Consider the following 20,311-nt stretch of genomic DNA (forward strand, 5'->3'; position numbering starts at 1 on the left):
AGTAGATGCGACGGTGAGGTGCTAGCGTGTCAGATGTGTTATACCGATCAAGTTACGTTGACGACGAGTAGATGAGATGAAAGTAGCACCGTGAAGCTATACTTATCTTGCCACGCGCGCGCGCGCGCGCGCGCGCGCGCGCGCGCGTGTGTGTGTGTGTGTGTGTGTGTGTGTGTCGCTTATATCAGACCGATCGCTACAACTACAGATAGCCGATTTATCCGTTTTTTTTTTCTCTTAGTACCATAGTATTGGCGACCAAGTACATATACACGTATTTAGCTTTGCGGCTATGTACGTTGAAATTTCCTCGAGTACGAGAGATTTTATGCGATATAGTTGTAAATGGTTTGGTAATTGGTTTGGCGACCAAGTTAAAAACAACTCGGTCGCGATCGCGGTCGAAGCTTCGTGAAAGAAGAGTGTACCGATCGGATTGAATGACAGGTAATGCTAGTAGAAGCGACGAAAACGTCGAGATGAGAACATAAAGCATGGCGAAGCGCGTATTTCGCATTAGTTCTTACCCTTGGGAGGACTCGCTACAAACGGACGAATCTTTTCTGTAGGGACGATCAGCCTCGCTTTCGGACATGCGCATATCCTCGGAGCCGTTCGGACTTCTGTTTATAGTCGTGTGACGCTCCAGCTGCTTGATTAGGTCTTCCAAAGTGCGTATGCGAATTATACCGCAAGTCTGCATATGCCCCTCGTGCTCCTCGTGCTCCTCGTACTCCTCGTCCGCTTGGTTGTCGATATGCTTTATGATGTCTTTGCGATACGAATCCGTGGGATAGCAATCTTGCAGAGGTTCCGTTAGCATTTCCGTAAGTGGTTCCGTCAGCATTTCCGTAAGTGGTTCCATCAGAGCTTCGTCGTCCATCGGATTTCCGCCAGTCGATGTCGTTCCCGATGTTTCTCGTTGATTCGCCGCCATTCTCAGTGCCTCGATAATGTGCTCGTGATAACCGTTCAGTTGATCCAACGTACGCTCCACGTTAGCTACCGCTCCTACTCCCACACCTGCTCGATTTTCGTCCTTTTCGTTAATTTTTACCCTTTGTACGTGTATCTTAAGTGTATTATTTGCATCGTACGTAAACGGTCGATGCAACCAGCTCTATCAGTTCGCGCGCTCGATACGGTCGAATCGTAGACATTTTTAGAAATTTGGTTCGGAAACGCTGTGTTACAAAATTTCGAGCTCGTTGCATCTGCCCTTTACGTATCGGCTATTAGTTTACTCGGTTGCACGACTATCGATCATCGCAATACCGTAACTACCGTGTTTCTTTAAAATTCCCTTCGTACGAAACTGTGTAAGATTGTTCTGCTGCAGATCGATGAAGGAGACAACTTCGTCCGCTCCCATATCTCCCTCCTCCTCGCTTATACCGGGCTTCTTCACCTGCGATTTATGCTCCCTGAAAATGTCGACGTGAAAGAACATATGATCTCGCTGTATCTACTCGATGAATCCGATTCGAGCTAATCGGAGAAGACGAAACGTTCATAGGTTCGGTGTATTTCGATACGTATGTTTACACTTATTACCGCGTTCTGTCGTTATCGAAATTGCGGATGGGAGAATCGGAATTTCGTTATCGAATCCGAAATTTCGAATCGAACACCTTTGAACGTCGAGTCTTTGATTCGACGTGAGACCATTTTTGCCTCGCAGAAACTACCCATTTGGTCGCACTCGCGGAAGGCTCTCTTTAAACCGGTGCAGTCTCGTAGTTAAGGTCACGTTCGTGTTTGTGCCTCACTTTTAATCGAGCTATCGATTAAAACGTGACACGAACGCGAACACGACATCGTGTCTTTTCCTTTGACTCTGGTTAAACGCGGAGAATTTTGACAAAATGTACACGCGTATCTTTTCCTTTTTCGTCCGAAATGAATCTGCTTGCCCTTTCTTGATAGTTTATTTTATAGGCTCATCGAATCCAAGCATGCTTGAAGCGAACGGTATATTGGAAAATTCTACGTTTGATCCTTTGCTCGCAAAACACGTGACAAAACGTATGTATTTCTCGTTCTCTTTTTTTTCTTTTCTTTTTTTCTTTTTTTTTCTTTCTTTTCTTTTCTTTTCTTTTCTTTTCTTTTCTTTTCTTTTCTTTTTTTTTTCTTTTGTATTTCCAAACGATTACACAGCTGCGGTCGGGGCGTTCTACGTTAAACTATGCGAATGCTAAAAAGTAACGACCGAAGCATGCTCGGTGTATCAAATAGGTATATGTTCTGTGATCTGTAATTGCAAAGAATTAGTCGTTCTAACGAACTAGTAACGAAAGTCGATGATTGTGCGGCGCATTCGAAAGGAAAAAGCATGCAGTGCAAAGATGAGAAGACATGGCGTGTAATATTCTGTGCATGCACTTTACTCTTTTCTACTCGAATCGACCACAACGTGCGTGTCGAGAGATACGATAGAGCAGACGATGAATTAGGCTTGCTGAAATCAGAAGCGTGTCACACACGTGACAATTAATATGCAATCGCGTTAGAACTAGATTTCCCACTGTTTCCGACGAAATATTATACCGTACGGTACCAGCTACCGTGAAAAATATAACGGAACGGAAAGTATTTTAAGAACGTTGCGAAAAGTCAAGTGGTCTTTGTATACGAGTTCCTACGTTGGACAGATGAGCGAACGAATTACGAGCTTAATCTACTTAAAATCGTTGGTAGAAGGAAATCGAAAGATGCCCACCTTGAACGTTGTAGAAAATCTGGGCCAAATGCATCGTGCCGTTATGCGATATCAAAACATCTTTTTTTCAACCGAAAATCTAAAGGTAAACGGAAAGAACAAAATACATCCGACAAACGAAAAGACAGTCCCTTCATCGTCTCTTTGTGTTTGCTTTTTCAATAATTGTACAAAATTTATCGCTACTACTGCATTCCTAATCAGTGCTGTTAAACAATGTCACGTTCACAAATCCATCTTACGTATCGTGTACAATCACAGTGTATCTCTGCACGCATGTACAGTGTACAGTGGCTCGCGAAAACATTCGTACACTTTATTCCGGATATATTACGTGTATCGTACGAAACGTTTCAAAAAATCTCATTACCACTATTATCGCCACTATCCAGATCCAACTACTACCCAACTATTCTAATTATCGTAATCGGACAAATTTTCAATCGGCTCTGAAAACGTATGGAGAAGTTGCGAGACATTCGATGCAAGTATACAGACTGGTCCAAACGTAGCGTTACGACCACTTTTCTCAGAAACTTAGTTTTCCCTGTAATTCGTTTTCAAAACGGAGCCGGGGAGAAAAGGGGGCATAACTATGTACGATAAAAAACAAAATAGTTGGAGTAAATGTGATTCAGTCTTGTAAGAGGTATCTGAATTAGTACCATCTTCTTCCATTTATAAAAATCTTCCATTTTTACTCGAAAGCTCGCCTCGGAAACATGTATTAGACTTGCTGCACCGCTTAGTTATATAGATATATTTGTTAGATTCTGAGAAACAGCTTGTAACACCTCGTTTCAATCACCGTGTATATTTCCTAGAGATTAGAAAAGTATTTAAATAGGCAATCATCCGTGATACTAATAAGTAATACTAAAAAGAAAAAAAAATAAGACCTAATAGGTCTCGGTGTCGAGCGGGACCGTCTTTAACATTTCGATTGATGTAATAATAAGCGATTGCTTACACTGTATACCAACGTTTCACCAAGTACGAGTTTACTACAATATACGGTATATCTTGCAACATTTACATACATACATATGTACGTATATCGTGGCTGTTATATTCTTAACTGTTTTCTCTCTCTCTCTCTCTCTCTCTCTCTCTCTCTCTCTCTCTCTCTCTCTCTCTCTCTCTCTCTCTCTCTCTCTCTCTATCTATCTCTCTATCTCTCTATCTCTCTATCTATGTCTCTCTACTAGTTGGAAAACCAAGGAAATTGTAATTCAAAGTTTATGAAATTTGTATCTTTTTATACGAATCAGACGCGTGTGGATCGGTTAATTACTAGAGGTTGACAGAAACATGGCAGCTGCGTCTCGTTACAGTGTCAATAAAATTTCGATATGTTTTATAGAACGCGCACGGTATAAACGTAACAGTTTTCTATGGTACGTGTACGAATACTTTTCCGAGCCACTGTCTATCTCTGTGTACACAGGTATGTACGTGTATAGGTGTGCGTATGACGTAGATGTGTGTATGTAGATGTGTTTGCCTCTGCACGCGAAAGATATTCAGCTGAACGAGCTCGACGCAAGTTGACGCTCGTGAGCGATATCTTTATCCGTGCGGATGTAGCAACGTTTGCGATTCATTCCGCGAGCCGAGCATCTCTGCTCGCTTCGATAAGGTAAAACGAGTCAGGCCAGCGAAGCAGAAGTTTCCAAGATCGCAGACTTTCTGGTCGCATTCGTATTTGAATTCTTTCTAGAAGCTGGCCTGTCACGTTTTCGACGACTAGCGTGTTCGAGTCTTGAGATCATCGATCAACTATATGGTGACATAACGGCGAGACACATGAGACTTACTTGACTCTTGGCCCGTCTGCGGTGGCGACGCTATTCGGGGGTCGAAACACCACGCGCTGGGTCTCGCCGCGGCTAGAAATATACTAATATAGGCATGCCGCGGGTATTTCATCACGAATTTAACCCCTTGCGGTCGGATTCGTCACGATTTTGCCAACAAACGAGCAATCGGAAAACTATTCTTTTCCTATCGTCGATTTCTAGAAGCAGACAGGGAGGGAAAGAGGCAGGGTGGGTGGAAGGAGGGGGGTAGAGGTAGAGAGAGAGAGAGAGAGAGAGAGAGAGAGAGAGAGAGAGAGAGAGAGAGAGAGAGAGAGAGAGAGAGAGAGAGACGTAAAACAGAAAAAAGATAGAATTCTCGACCAAAGTTGCGAGATGGAACACCCGGCTTATGCACGACCACAAAGGGTTAAAGGTGTGCTAGATATCGCGTGGTCGACGGTGTCGGCGTTCTCGATTTCTCATCGTCGACGAGTCGTCTTCGTTTTCGTTCGCGTCGCGTTTTCCTTTGATCTTCCTCGAGCGATGTTGCGCGACACGCATGACCGCGCGGTAGAGAAACAAGTTGTAAGAAATCAAACGAGAAAGATGAATTTTTCCAAGATCGTCGACTCCGAACCACGACATCGAAGGATGAGACACGTTCGGTTGGAAATTCGTTGCACAGCGCATAGAACAAAGTGACCAAATATGGGAATAGTATACGTATACGTTACAGGATACGCTCGTTGAATACCCTCCGTGCGTTTACTTCGTCGAGAACCTTTGTTGCGATATTCCGGCCGAGAAATACTTTTAAATATTTGGCGCGAATGACATTTGGAGAATAAAATGGTACTCCGTATTTGGCTACCTTGCTGTAACGTGGCGCAAATATATCCCAACTTGTTTCTGCGGCGAAGCGAAAATTTCCGAGTAAATTTTGCGGAAAAATTGTTCGATCTCTTTCAGCGTACGATGTTAAAGCAACTTGTTGCCGCTTCGAGGAAACAAGATGAACTCGGAACGCCGCGCCGAGTGAAACGACAGAGAAGATGGCTCGTCGCGAGAACTCGGTGAAAATTCTTTTGCGTCTATGAAAAGCAACGCGAACCGAATCCCCGTCGAATGATTTTGTAAATGTCGAATGAATGCCGTGTGACGTGAATTCGTGTGACGCAAACATTAATGGAAAACCAATGTATAAGTAGAAGCGAGATGTGTCTTTGGCGATCGTTGATGGATCCTTTTTAACACTAGTTGCAGGGGTCTTCCCTAGATTATCTCTTAAAAGCGTACTCGAACACGTACTCTGATCATTTCCAAAGTTTCACTCGTGTTAGCTTAGGATCATTGGGATCAGCCTGTTTCTCGTTTCGCTGCTTCTCGCTTTGTCATTATTACTATTACTATTACTATTATTATTATTATTATTATTATTATTATTATTATTATTATTATTATTATTATTATTATTATTATTATTATTATTATTATTATTGTCGTCGTTTGTCGTCGTTTGTCGTCGTTGTCGTCGTCGTCGTCGTCGTCGTCGTTGTCGTTGCCGTCGTCGTTATCGTTGTCGTTGTCGTTGTCGTTGTCGTTGTCGTTGTCGTTGTCATTGTCGTCGTCGTCGTCGTCGTCGTCGTTGTTGTTGTTGTTGTTGTTACCATTATCATCGTCATTATTGCTATTATAGTTTGCGAGCAGGCTGACAAAGAACGATAGGGGAAACTGAGAAACAGGTATATAAATTTGACCGAAGGGCTATAGTAGAGCTGCCGCCTATATTTATTATATAAATTGCGTCGTTCGAAAGATCAGCCGGTGATCGGGTCGAAGGTAAATGCGCGATCGAATCTAGAATCGATCGTGTCCGAAGAAACGTAACGAGGAAACGCGTGAAACGCTCGAGCGTCAATCTCTAGCCCGACTGTGTTAGCTAGGTAGGCAACGAAACGATCGTCATACCTGGTATTAGGCATACTGTTGAAGTTGAGGATCTTGTCGTGGACGTTGTCCAGGACGGCGTGTCCCGGATGATGGTTTCCGGCATTTTCGGAAACCATGTAACTCCTCTGCGGCGGTTTCTTCACGTACGGTTGCTCGTACTTCTGGACGGTGCTCTTCCTTCTGCGGGAAATTGGCCGATTACGAGAATGCGAGGCTCGCGATCGTGGTAACCACAAAGAACGATTAGGAAGCGCATGCAAACTACGAGAGGGTGACTTTGAACGAATTTCTTCGTTCCTTCGTTCCTTTCGTCGTGATAGTTGCACGAGGATCATCGATCGTTGCGCGTACAATGACGTTTTCAAATGCGTCGACCGAACGAAAAGGAATCGTAGTCGACTCCCGTTCAAGATATAATTGGCCAAGTACGTGCTCGCGATATTCTACCATAATTATGTACACACGTTTCCGGTTTAAACGTATATAAACTGTCATATATTAAAACGTATATTAATGTTAATGATTAATTAAATCTAACATAGCAGTAACGTCTAAACGTAACAGATACATCGACGGTAGATATACGTTCAATCCGTAAAATCTTCTTTCGCAATGAAATGGTTGTCGCTAGCGAAGCGGGCGCGTCTACGGGCTTGTACAGGGAGCCGTGATCGCATGCATTAGAACGAAAACAGATAACCAGTCGAATGGTACACCGGCAGCTGGCCTTGCGGCCACTCGTGCGAGTTCGTCCTCCGCTGGCAGTGGACCCGTCAACCAAATACTCAAAATCAAACGATAACGTAGTAGACAAACAGACGGGCAAAGTGTCTCGAGACAAAGTATCGAGCCAAGCTTTGTAACACACGCGTGCGTTCCACGGTGCTGAACATAGTTTGCTCATCATTGTCGGCAAAACAAGGAAGTAGCACTTTGGTCGATCGCCATCACCCCGCTGTAACGCGGCAACCTTTAACCGATACCAATACGAATCGGATCGTTCGGTCTCTCGTCTCGTCCTTCCTTTTGTTTATCGAAACGATCGTTCTTTGTTGCACGAACCGTTAAGGATATCAGTTAACGGTTACGAAACACAGAAGCCTTTAGTTACTTGCGGACGAGAGTAACGATACACGTCGAGTAGCCAATTTTGCTAAAGCGATTCGGAACCAATGTAAATGGTTCGCGGCAAATGCGAATTTTCCGGCAATCGCTTAAGCTGCTTATCGTTAGCATAATCGTAGCAACGATCAGGTACGGTACGCGTGCTGTAGACGCGCGATCGATGCCGCATTTCCTGCTCGGCAAATGGAATAGGACGATTCCTCGTGGCACGCGTTTCGATATCTCTTCTGTTCGGTTTGGTTCGGTGTTGTCTCTGTTCGTTGCAACGAGTATCAATCTTTGCACGATCGCACAAGCGTGGCGTGTATCTGATATACGGAGCGATACGGAGCGATACGGAGCGATACGGAGCGACTCATTGCGACGCAGATTATGCAGAGCGTTTGATCGGCACGATAAAAGAAGATACATCGAGACAAAAAGAGAGAAAGAGTGAGAGTGAGAGAATGAGTGAGAGAGAGAGAGAGAGAGAGAGAGAGAGAGAGAGAGAGAGAGAGAGAAAGAGAGAAAGAAAAAAAGTAGAAAGTGTACGAAAAGAAGAGTAAGCGGAAATGGTAAAAGAGAAAGACGGTAATATAATACGGACTCTAAAAGATATACATGTAAATATATATGTACGACGTGTGGATCGTAAAAAAAAAGAAAAATAATATGACATACATATATATGTGCATATATATACATACATACATATATATATATATATATGTACATATACATATATACATATATATACATATATATATGTATGTATATGTATATGTATAATACATACATATATATATATATATATATATATATATATATACGCATACAAAAGAATTTCTACGTGTATGTTTCTGCACACTAACCTGAGACAGAGGGAGTAGTTTTTATGTACTACGACTGACCTGTAGCAGAGAGCCATCAGAGCAAATACTATGAAAACACCCCCTACCACCGACATGAGCACACCAACTAAAAATACAGTGTTAGAGCCGTGGTAGTTCTCTGTGACGATCAGACGTGTTAGTTAGTTACATCGTTAGATTTGCATGGTCGTTGGTCGTCACGTGTCAAACATCGTCGATATCCGACACGATATCAAGATCGAGTACCATTGTTCGCGCAGCGCGCGGTATACAGATGATATATTTTGGTATCCGAGCGTCCCACAGCATGCAGACAGACAGAGATGGCAGTGACAGACAGAAACAGACAAGAAACAGAGAAGCCAGAATCAGCACATATACATATACATGGACGTAGTTTGTTGTACGCACACCATTCGCGTGGTACACGCACCATCGACGCATCATCGTTGCGGCACCGACGCGGCATCGACGGCGGCATCGACGCGACATCGACGCGGCATCGACGCGGTACGAGTACAATAGTTCTAGAGTTCCTAGCGCCTCTTTTCTCGTTTCGATCCACTTTCCGTTTAGTATCTCTCTATCTATCTTAGTTTAGAGATGCCCGCGATCCTTTCTCTCGTGTTTCTTACGTTCGAGTCGGACGACTCGTTGTTAAATGTAATACTTTTCCGATTCACATTCACATTGACATCGACGAAGACACGATATTACGTGGAGTTGTCGCGATCAAATAGTCGTCTGGCTGGTACATACGCCAGTTGGAAATTTTGTCGTTAACGGTTGCTTTCGATCTCAGACTGTCCGACGGGACCACGTTCGTTTCTTCGCTAATCAGCCTTATTCATGCTTTTATAGGGCATACAAGCAGCTGGCACATTGGCGTTATAATGGATCGTGTATCGGATATCGCACCCCAAGGGACGAATCGTATAACATGCTCTCTCTATATAGTAATTTCTTAGAATAGAGATACGCATTATCCTCCGTCTGTCATTTTTTTCAATCACGATCACAGACGATTCAGCGTTATCCTATACAAGATGGGCTAATCTATCGAGTTTAATCGAGTTTAGGCCATGAGCATATATGCATCTCTGACGTTAACATCGTATACCACCTTGCCCCGACTTCCAACAATCGCTCTTACAATTACAACTTGTTAGAAAAAGTGACAACGACGTTTTCTTTCCACGATTATCCGTTATCCGCTTCCATATCCCCTCCCATATTCGTATTCGTATTCGCCACTTGTTAATTTTAACGCCACCAGCCCTCGGTCCCTCCAGAAACGCCAATGATCTTTACGATAATGAAAGCTGGAATCTCCAACTTTCTTTAACTTTGACTTCCGTTTCTCATCTCTATTATTCGTGTTCTATCGTTTTTATTTTCTCCTCACCCCCGTTTCTTCTCTATAATATAAAATATAAAATTTCCGTGACACGTTCGTACATGTTTACGGTTCTGTGTGCCATTATTCTCCTCACTAAAGCGACTATTTAACCGGATATCTAACAAATCCGGTTAAATTCAATTAGACCGTCTAGAGTCTTCTGGACGCTGGAACAAGCGTCCATCCAGTGACGCACGGTTTACGCAACAACGTTTGCTTTCGTCCCTTGGTATGCGACACCAAGTAGTAACGTAGATCCCTCGCTCGTGCAGCATAGTCACGATCGTAGTGATCATTCATACGCGCTATGCGAGCACGAGCACATTCAGAGCACACCATCGAAAAAAACATCGGTATATGTATATATGTATACATATATAGATAAATATATGTATATGAATAAACATCGAGTAAATAGGCTAAGATGAATCAATATTACGAGAGCAATTTGACGGCCGCGTGCGATGCCTCATCATCCAGCTAGCCACGGAATTACTTGACAATGACAGGCGTTGGTCGAACCCACTCAACAACTTTATTTTGCTACTGTACCTGTAGCAAACGGCCATTAGCGCAAAACAAATGAAGACTCCTTTGACCACACCCACCAGGATTAATACCATCATTCCGGTGCTAAGAGTGTTGTTAGTTGTTTCTGAAACGACCATCACATTTTGTAGTCTGCGCGTATCGGAAACGCGTACATCGCGTGTTTCGCATCTCGCACGATCTTTTCAAACATTCGAAACTCGTTTATCTCGTGGCAAAAGCAAGTTGCGAGGATCGGTTGGTCCGGAAATGATTAACTCGTATGCAAGTAATGAAATAGCGCTACGAAAGGAAGAGAATTTGTTCCAAGAACAATTTTCTTCGTTTCCTCTTATTTTCCTCTCTCGCCCTTTACTCGTAACCTGCGCGCGTACGATATCGATCTGCGTAAACTCGCAACAACAACGATTACGTATACTCGTGTTGGCAGCCAAGTGAATTCGAATTTCCAGCCTAACGATTCGATTGGAACGTCACAGATTGCGTTCGAATTGAGGATCATCGGAAGATAGAGTTTCGCGCCAACAGCTGGTAATCCGTTTCACCGTTTCACCGTTTCACCGTTTCACCGTTTCACCGTTTCACCGTTTCACCGTCTCACCGTTTCACAGTGAGAAGGCTCGTTACATCGTTGGTAAGGGAAACGGGCGGTATTGCCCGATAAGGATCGTCGTGACCACGTGCGTAGTTGGCATCTGCGATCATTCTTTTCTCTCGATAAGGTTATCGATATGCACGGTTTGTGAATCGAAAGTGGAAAAGTGTAATCGAGTAAACTTATCGGCCCGTACTCCATATACATACGTATAGACGCATTGAATTTTATGTGCACAGCTGATGGTATGGCCCTAAATAATCAGGCGGCTAACCGGTATTCCGCCGGGATACGGGACGAGTCTTCGTCTTATCGCGAATAAAACACATCTATACGATCGACAAATGTCTGCCTTTTTAAGATTACCGGTCACGGTAGAACGTTTCGCTTATCACGCCTGTTGAATTCCCCCGAGGTACCCATCCATCTTCGCTATCGCGACCTCTGTCTTACCCAACAGCCTCGTGTTTTCCTTCTTCTTCTTGTCCGCGTATCAAACAGACGAACGTTTAATACGTTATATTTAATACATATAAGATAGGAAGAAGGAAACTGATTGATCACGCGACTCGACGCGGACAAACATCCACCGTAACCGGTAACCGGTAACCGGTAACCGGTAACCGGCGCCGCCTATCTAGGCTTACTCTACTATTTATTATTTCTACTATTATTTTATTCTATTCGTTTCTTATTTACCGTTGTCTGCTTATCGTTAGATTACAGGCTAGAAACGATCGCGCGAGCTACGCGAAACCGAGGCTGGTCGAGCGATTCGAATCGAACGATTCGAGCAAAGTGGATCGATGTCGCAGCCTCGGTTTCTCGCCTCGTTCGAAATCGAAATTCGAAATTCGAGATCGACGGTTCTCTATCTTCTAGAGTTTTACGAATCGCAACTTACCGTAGGGGGTCTCTTTCTTCCCTAATTTAGGATCTGAACTATTTTTACCAGCTGATTCGGTGCTAGACGTGGTTGGCGGGGAAGTTGGAATTTCCTGCTGTATGGAGCAGTCTGGTCCGTTCCATCCAACGTAACAGAAGCATTTATTCAAGTTGGTGCATACCTACGGGAACAAGCGAATTTCATTTGGAATCGGCCGATTTTTAAGTCGAACGACTTAAGTCTTTTAGCCGAGTGTCAAAAGTTTTGCTTACGCCATTCCCCGAGCATTCGTTATTGTTGTGATTGCTAGGACACTTGTCGTTGCCCAAGTTCGGGGGCAGGTTTATGCACGTTTGATTCACGCAAATCTAAAACAGAAAACAAGTATACATGCACGTTGTCGTATCCATATACGATCGTTTCTCGGTGTGCAGCTACGAGCTACAGTAACTCCATACGACGGTATTCGACTCTGCGTAATCCGATCTTTATAACAGGCGATCATTATAATTCCCGTGGAAACTATTAACGTAACAACATCGGAAAAAGGAGAATTCGCGGCTTTTACGTATTAGAAAGTCGTCTCTCTTACCGATTGGTTACCGCAGGATGTTCCATCCCGAACCAAACCCATGCCAGGCATCTCGGTTCCATCCACCTTCCCAGTCGTAGACCTTTATGAGAACAATCGACGCAAACGTTATTCATATATATAACAGGATTCTTACGATTCGATTACGATTACGATAGAAGGATAATGGGAAATTTAACGGTCGCTTACTTGCACTCGTACTCTGCGCCCTTTATCGAGATTATGGTTATCGAATGATCCGCTTCTGGCAACATTGGCTGTTTGCCACCTCGCTGACACTGCAGTGACCCGCAACGAACGTTCCTACGATTACGTATCATTGCGTATTACGATTACCGGATAGCCGATATATAATATATAATATAATATAATATAAATATAACCAATTACCGGATAGCAGAAATATCTTTGGGCCCGGAAACAATTTGTCAACGGTGTGACAGAGTTTTTCGCAGTAACACGATAATAGAGAAGAATAATAAAGAAAATAAAGACAACGAAACAAATAAACCAGTGATCTTTTTTTTTTTATCGCCATATCGTTAATAATACGCGGGGAAATCACAACTATTTAGAATATCCTTCTCCATCTTTCTTTACTCTTTTCTCCTTGTTCCAAGGCCCGGTTTTCTCGTACCCGGTGCACACCCCTGTGACCGGCCGTGTGCCACCTATCGCAAGCTTTATTTTCGGCTAAGGCTTATCGCGACGGATAAAAAATTGCAGACTTTTTTTTGTTATACCGTTTGATAGTTTTTGACGAATGCGGTGCAACAAATAGAAATTTTAAGCGGTGGAATGCACGTTTGAAAAGTTACGCGTACACCTTTAATCAGTTTATCGACGTAACGACCAAAAGCGTTAGGGTAACTTGGACGAATTACGGATAGAAGCGAATAAAGTAACGCGACAAATACGTTCAAGATGCTTGGTTTTACCCGTAGCATTTGAATCGGTAGACTCCTAAATTCAAAACTTGCGAACATTTCGAAGCGGGGAAAAAAAAAAAAAAAGAAAAAAGGTTTACTTACTCTATATCGCATTTGATGTAGTGACCAGAAGAATCGGTACCGCAATGTCCACTGAGCGAGCCCTTGGAATTGAATTGTATGAAACACTCGTAGTCCGCGGCAACTCCACCGCGTCCCCAGATTTGATCGCACTGAACATCCAACGCCGGGCAAATGCCGTTATAACAATGTCCAGCATCGTTGCCGCAAGGACTTCCGTTTTTCTTGTAAACATCCGTCGGACATTGGCCGTTCTCTCCGGTACAGACTTCCGGCAAGTCGCATTCGTTGGTCGACTCCCGGCACACGACGCCACGCGGCACCAACTACGTTGTTAAAATCATTCGAGATTAAATGGATCGTCGACGTTGAAACCGATTTCGCGGCAGACAGACAGTAAACGTATATACGTGTTCACTTGAGGGTAAAACATATCCGATATAAACATCGAATTGACTTTCGTATATTGGCTTGGCTTACGTATACTACGTAAACCAAGTATAACTCGAGGGATTGAAGAAAATGTAGAAAGCATTTACACGAGTGTCTAGCAACAGCAGTTTCAGCAGCTTTAGGACATCGAACCCTATTGCAGGTGCGTCGAATGTCGGCAGTCTTGAAAAACGTGCCACCGTTTCGAAACTGATCGTCAGATTCGAACGGCTATCTATTTACTCGATTCGAGAGAAACCGATATACCAGACGTTCTGTCCGCCTGCGTTTATCGACGCGTTTGTCGTACTTCTCGCCGCTATCGGTCACGTACATCTTTACCCAAAGAGATATAGATTCTCGATATATGGTATTCGAGATTCGTGACGAACGCGAGGAGAAATATTTTACCTTGCAATCGCTGCAGCAAGGGCCGGACGCGCATTCCGCTTCCGAGGTAAGCCTGCAGGTGATCGGATCGCAGCAAGGATCGAGCTCGTGACACTCCTCGATCGATCCGCAATCGCATTGTTCCCCGTCGTCGATTATCCTGTTTCCGCAAGACGTCCTTACCACCACCTGTCGATGGAGGTCGGCCCGAGGATAGGAGAAACGCGTTTACGTTTTTTTCTTCGAAACAACGCTATCGTGGAAATTAGTTTGCGGCGCAACGAACCGAGATGAGAAAGTTTCACGAGATTTCATTGAAACCGCAGTGAAAAAAGTATCTCGTTGTGAAGCTCTTAGGCGTCTCGTGATTTGCTTTTGCACGCTCGTAAAGCGAACGATTCTCCCTTTAGGGGACGGTTCGTTTCGTCGTAAACTCGGCCTCCGTTCAATTAGCCTCAACTAGAATCCTCTTACCTGGTCTTTCGTCTTACCTCGTTTGGTTTATTCAGAAGACAAAAGCCGTTGCCGCTTCTTAACGACTCTATGTAATCTGTTTTACTACACTCGGAAAACGTGTACGGCTGAACGTTTTCCAAACCCACGATCGATTGAGCCATGATGCATCCGTGCCATTCGCGGCAGATACACTCGCTCCCTGCGAACAATTCGAATATCAGCAAACTGCGTTATCGCGCACAAGTATTTGGACACTTGCAAATCATCGTTAATATATAAAATACAGTCGGAGCGAACCTCTTCAATCTAATTTCCGCTTGTGATCTTATTTCAGGCAACTAAATTTCAGGCGGCAAAATTTAATAGATATCGACGAATAGTTGACGTCAGTTGGTATAAACGAGAAAGCGATGACCGGAGGTGGACGAAAATTGCTACTATCGATTGCGAAACACCCGAGTCAAGTGACCCCTTGGGCCCTATCTGTAGAACCATTGGAATCTACGTTTCCAACTACGTTATAAAACTTTCGATAGATTTGATCGGATGTCAGAGTTGTCTGTCCATCAGAGACAAATGTGCAACTTGATCGATGCAGTTATATCGCACCTGTTTCACTTGTTTCTGACAGAACAACAGAGAACCATTCTTCAGTAGTAACGTTGAGAATATCAAATAAAATGTTTCGAAATGTAATCAACGTTTCGATTGAATTACAGCAAGCGTCCGATACTTATGCACGATAGGATGCCTTGCGTTACTTTTGCTTTTTCCTTTTCTTCTATTATACGTCTGATAGAAACTAACTTCCGTCGTCGTGGCTCATGCCGATATTGTGGCCGATCATGTGAGCCATAGTACCGGCTAAAAGATGAGGCTCGTAGGTGTTCAAATCGACGCTGATTCCTACGGATTTCTGTTTGCAAACGGTCGAAGGTATAGCCACCCCTGATTCTCCGCCGTAGAACGTTTCGCCCCTGCGTGTTCAAGCATGGATTTTCCATTTAAAATTTCTGAGAAACGATGCCACGCTACAAAGGACAAACGAATCGTCTCGATACGTACGTGAGTAATTGAGTGGTATCGTGAGGGACATGGAACATCCTTCGCATCGTGTAATCGTTTAAATTGAGCAAAGCGAGACTGATATCCATGCCCGCGCCGATGTCTGCCTGGTTCACGCCCTGCCACGTTTCGATGTATATGACGGAGACTCTAGTGTTTAACGTGCGGAAATACTGCGAAAAGATAGGAAAAACATTGAGAAAAGAATGAATGGAATCGGTGGTTCGCTGTTTACGAGGCCCACGTTTTCACGCTTACGGTCGGCCACAAGAGTAAGCGGACCAGTGGTACAAGTAGATATCGATCGAGTTTAATCGAAATCATGGCACGAACGGTCGAGTAGCGATTCCACGTGCAAAAATAAGTCTGCTCGTGTCGACTTGACTTTCCAGACACCGTAGTCAACTTTTATTCATTACATGTTCCGTTTTGTACGATATACGGATTATTTCGTATTTAAGGAAACGCGCAGAGTCTGTCCGCTTATTTTTGTAGTCTGTGATTGAAACTTTGAAAGCGGGTTTGGCCTCGTAAGGATGTCGCATCTAAAGCCTGGAAAAGCGTAAATACGCTTTTGGCGAAAGGCCTTTTAACGAAGGTCCGATAGAACGGTTCGCACTCACCATGTCCGCTATATTAGCGACTTGGATGGCATCATGAACGACCTCGGCTCTGGTGCTACCGTTCCTCTTCTCGAACTGAAGCAAGGAAAAGTAAAGTGTTTCCGCGTAAAGTAAAGCAGAAGAGAAGGTGGTGCCTCTGGCGATCGATTTTACGTTTTCATTTACGACAATTGGCATCGTTAAAGTCGATCGTATCGTTTCGTTTTACGGAAACGCGACGCGCGACGCGCCATATGACAATTATCGTTGAGTTACGCGCGGGTTCAAGCACGTCGAAAGGTTCCAGCGAATTTACTATTACTAGGCTGCCTGGAAACTTGGTTGGAACGACGTCGCGCGTTTTCCTCCAGCCATTATGATCGCGATTGCCACTCCCGTGGCTCTGTTCGATTTTGGGAAACGCATCGCCAAACGCCAGAGATATCTTTCGGATCGGATCGGATCGGATCGGATCGGATCGGATCAAGGATCGGAAAAAGGGACGAGTAGTCGAAGAAAATCGTCATACCATAGCCTTATCGATAATGATGGCAGTTTCGATGTATTTGGTTGCTTCACGGACGTCTCTCTTGTATCGATCGGAAGTGGTCTCCGATAGCCCCAGAACATGCTTCTGCCGGCGGTTCTTTGTACGCCACTCAAGATTCCCCGAGTTAGCGCAGCCTTTGTTAGCCTTTGTTCGAGCTTCAAATATAACGTGAGGATGTTTCTGCTAAAAGAGAGGTCTGCATATAGTTAACATTCTCCGAGCAGCTCGCTGCCCGCCTTTTTTAACGCCTCTTCTTCTATTCGATTATGGCTTATATCGCGCGGGCATTTTCTTCTCGCATTTGCGCCAGGACTATGACCTACTATCCGCGTTCAATCTTTTCTCGGTTAATCGTTATGCCAGCGTTTCAAAGAATCGCCGAACCATCGTGCGTCCCGAATCCGTTCATGCAGTCCGTCTCTTTCCAAATTGGTTTTACCTATTCGTTTCGCGATCGTAACCGATTCGTATCGACAACGGCTGCGTGAATTCCCGGCTCCAGCGAGACCCGAGATCCCGTCATCCTTTAAACGGGGATGGCAAAAACAGTGACAAGTTTCTGCTCCTTCAGCCACCTAAAATTCTAACAAGCCCTAAGTACGATACGATCGGTTTCATTTGAAATGAGCGTAACTCGAAAACGAACACAACTCAAGCCACGGTATTACGACGCAAATGTTTTATCAAGTACACGGGTTCCTAATTGTACTACAACTCGCTTCTAAAACGAGCTGCGATGTATCGATTACGAAAAATTCGTCTATATTTTCTCGTTACATTTGCCACGGATGATTGTACTTTGATGATACCTTAGATCTTGTAGAACGATAGCTTATTAGAATTTTCGATGCCCGAACACCTATAATTTCCACCATCTTCCTTTTCCGAGAAAACGACGATGGCGACGGCGACGACGACGACGACGACGACTAGCCGGATGCTTACGCGGCATCCTGATTTTCTCGCGACGCGAACAATTTATTTTTCTTTTTCCCGCCACGCTGCTACTTCGAGATCTCTTCATGAATAATAATGCAAGAACAGCTCATGCATATAAGAAGAACGTCCCCACTTAACTCGTCTCTGCCAAGTACACGACGGTTGCCTGCCTAGCTATCTTTCAGCTCTCTCTCTCTCTCTCTCTCTCTCTCTCTCTCTCTGCCGCGTTGTTCCTTAATCTTCGATTACGAAACGTCAACGTTGCTTTCGTTCAAATTTCCCATACACATTACATTCATAAATAAGTAAAAAAAACGTCTTACGAACATATCTCAGTTTCCAAGTTATGGACGTTGCAAGAAAATATTTCAGGTATCCGCCTCGTGCCTCGATACACATACAGTCGCGTAGTCGCGCGAAAATTCTTCTAGTCTCAAATCTATTTTTCATCGTTCCTCTTAAAAAAAAGACGATAAATGTTTAATGCAAAAGACAGAACTGAAAAACAGAAACGTTGGCGGGCTTGCACTCTCGGTTTATCGGTTACGAAGGTGCTGTTAAAGAATATTGTTAGCGCAAAAAAATATAACAAAATATTGTTATACAACCAACTCGTTGTATCTGTACAGGCAGAAACTAATGAATTAATAAGTATACATATGTTTGAACCTTTACAATTAATTATCTGACCTAGATTTTGTTGGAAGAATGATACGATGGATATAAACGAGGAAAACATAAGAAAACACATGTGCGTGTGCGTATGTATAATTGGTGAGATATTTATTACCGCGTTGAACGTATCAGCTATCTATAGTCTAAGTTTCGAAACAAGCTTTAATTACATTTCAATGATTTATCAGCTGTATCTGGCTCAACTTATATCTCTTTATAAAGAAATTAGCTGTGGCTCGGTGATTTCGACTCTCCTTGTTAATCGTCATCAGGTAAACGTAGAAACAGCTGTGCAACAACGTAGAAACAACGAAAGGCGGCTGCGAGTTAGAGAATTCAGCGCTGCAGCAGCCGATTACTCGTTTACGAGTCGAACAGGCTTGAGATAGCGGCTTAACTCGATCCTCTCGCTTCGTCTGCCGTGCTAACGAAACTGGATCGAGCGGCCTGGCGTCGCGTCACGTCGCGTCGCGTCGCGTCCTGTCGTCGTGTTTGCCATTCTCGAAACACTCGCTGCTGCTCGGCTTCACAGAATCCAGCCAAACATTCGCGTTTAGCCAGGACCCTCTGTGTCCACACCGCTCCCTGTATCCTGCCCTGGGCTCCTCCAACGTTCCCCCCAGGGAAACGACATTCTGCCGAACGCTAATCGAATTTTCTCTCCCTACAATGTACGTACGGGCGCTCCGAAAGTAGTACTTGTTTTGAAATAACAACGGTACAAATGTGTTTCGAAAAGTTTTCTTTACTTTCAACTCTAGCCTATATACTTGTGTAGTTATCTGTATACCTTCTGTTAGGTTTTCTGTGTACCTTCGTTCATGCAACCATCGTATCGTGTCCTCCATAAAATTGAAATCACCTCTTTCTGCCAATAGTTATTCGTCTAAAAATTCTTTCATTTCTGTAAAAAAGAAAAAAAAGTAGAAAAAAAGAAAAAGAGAAGAAAGAAGATATACAGAGTTTCTGAAGACGCATTCAATTACCGCACCGTCTTACGACGATTCATTTGTAATTGCTGTAAAGTGCTGTAATTGCAAGGTGAATTCCTCTTCGACGAACGTTTTCAACATTTAAAAAGCGGCGGAATTCTCAATTTGTATCGATATTATACCGTTCAACGTATCTAAACGGACAACGACGCGATTATTTAAAGACGAAATTCGGCGATCGACGTGATTTATGTGAACGCGCGAAGGAAGCTAGGTGGCCTTCTATAACGTAAACGGCCATTACTCTCTAGCAAAAGTATCCAAGTAGCGTATGTTGTTTTTCGAGACTCGTAGCTTCGATCGCGGAGACAAGCGTCGCGTTCACGCGTACTACACGGATTTCGGGACGCACACGCGCTTCGGTAGACACACGCGTATACAGAGCCTTCGAATAATTAAACTGACCGATAAATCGCCGCCATAAAACGGATGGATGACGAATGTCTCGTTGCCTAAGTGAATAACACCGCTGACACCGTTACACGTGTGAAAAGCAGCGCTAGCTCCTGGATAATCCCTCACGGTACCGTGATAGTAGCAATGCTCTATCTCCTGCAAACATGTCAGTGAGATTCGTTCGATCGAACGATCCAATTTCAGCTGGAAATTCGCGCCAATTCGGCGAACGGTTTCTAGTTACCTGTTTAAAACTTTGTTCCGCGCCGTTGGCTAAAAAGTCTTTTTGCATAAGATTCGGAGCTAAAAGTTGCCTGTAACACAAAATATTCTTGATAT

General features: G+C 43.9%; 3 protein-coding genes across 23 annotated transcripts in view; 1 reads left to right on the forward strand and 2 right to left on the reverse strand.

The window, feature by feature from the left end:
- Positions 1 to 20,311, forward strand: part of LOC126925544 (centrosomal protein of 131 kDa) — a 109,403-nt gene that overhangs the window by 7,249 nt on the left and 81,843 nt on the right. The window lies entirely within an intron of this gene.
- LOC126925541 (disintegrin and metalloproteinase domain-containing protein 11) overlaps positions 1 to 20,311 on the reverse strand; it is a 73,288-nt gene that overhangs the window by 5,385 nt on the left and 47,592 nt on the right. For 9 of the 20 annotated variants that reach the window (XM_050741170.1, XM_050741161.1, XM_050741157.1 and 6 more), the window contains 18 exons: positions 20,217 to 20,286; positions 19,982 to 20,128; positions 16,950 to 17,153; positions 16,442 to 16,516; positions 15,819 to 15,991; positions 15,561 to 15,730; positions 14,789 to 14,952; positions 14,319 to 14,486; positions 13,497 to 13,801; positions 12,655 to 12,768; positions 12,466 to 12,547; positions 12,146 to 12,241; positions 11,892 to 12,054; positions 8,445 to 8,583; positions 6,487 to 6,648; positions 4,537 to 4,608; positions 1,276 to 1,424; positions 528 to 1,023 (listed from right to left, as the gene is read on the reverse strand). In XM_050741170.1, the coding sequence (XP_050597127.1) occupies positions 528 to 1,023; positions 1,276 to 1,424; positions 4,537 to 4,608; positions 6,487 to 6,648; positions 8,445 to 8,583; positions 11,892 to 12,054; positions 12,146 to 12,241; positions 12,466 to 12,547; positions 12,655 to 12,768; positions 13,497 to 13,801; positions 14,319 to 14,486; positions 14,789 to 14,952; positions 15,561 to 15,730; positions 15,819 to 15,991; positions 16,442 to 16,516; positions 16,950 to 17,153; positions 19,982 to 20,128; positions 20,217 to 20,286 (2,949 nt within the window). Of the gene's footprint in view, positions 1 to 527; positions 1,024 to 1,275; positions 1,425 to 4,536; positions 4,609 to 6,486; positions 6,649 to 8,444; positions 8,584 to 10,395; positions 10,499 to 11,891; positions 12,055 to 12,145; positions 12,242 to 12,465; positions 12,548 to 12,654; positions 12,769 to 13,496; positions 13,802 to 14,318; positions 14,487 to 14,788; positions 14,953 to 15,560; positions 15,731 to 15,818; positions 15,992 to 16,441; positions 16,517 to 16,949; positions 17,154 to 19,981; positions 20,129 to 20,216; positions 20,287 to 20,311 lie in introns of all 20 variants that reach the window. The other 11 variants (XM_050741164.1, XM_050741168.1, XM_050741165.1 and 8 more) reach the window with 11 other exon arrangements.
- LOC126925554 (basic-leucine zipper transcription factor A) overlaps positions 3,670 to 20,311 on the reverse strand; it is a 92,198-nt gene continuing 75,556 nt past the window's right edge. Inside the window, exon 6 of the transcript XR_007713995.1 lies at positions 3,670 to 3,878. The gene's annotated coding sequence lies outside the window, so the exon portion shown is untranslated. The remainder of the gene's footprint in view (positions 3,879 to 20,311) is intronic.

Source organism: Bombus affinis, chromosome 16 (assembly GCF_024516045.1).
Source record: "Bombus affinis isolate iyBomAffi1 chromosome 16, iyBomAffi1.2, whole genome shotgun sequence".
Lineage (NCBI taxonomy): Eukaryota > Metazoa > Arthropoda > Insecta > Hymenoptera > Apidae > Bombus > Bombus affinis.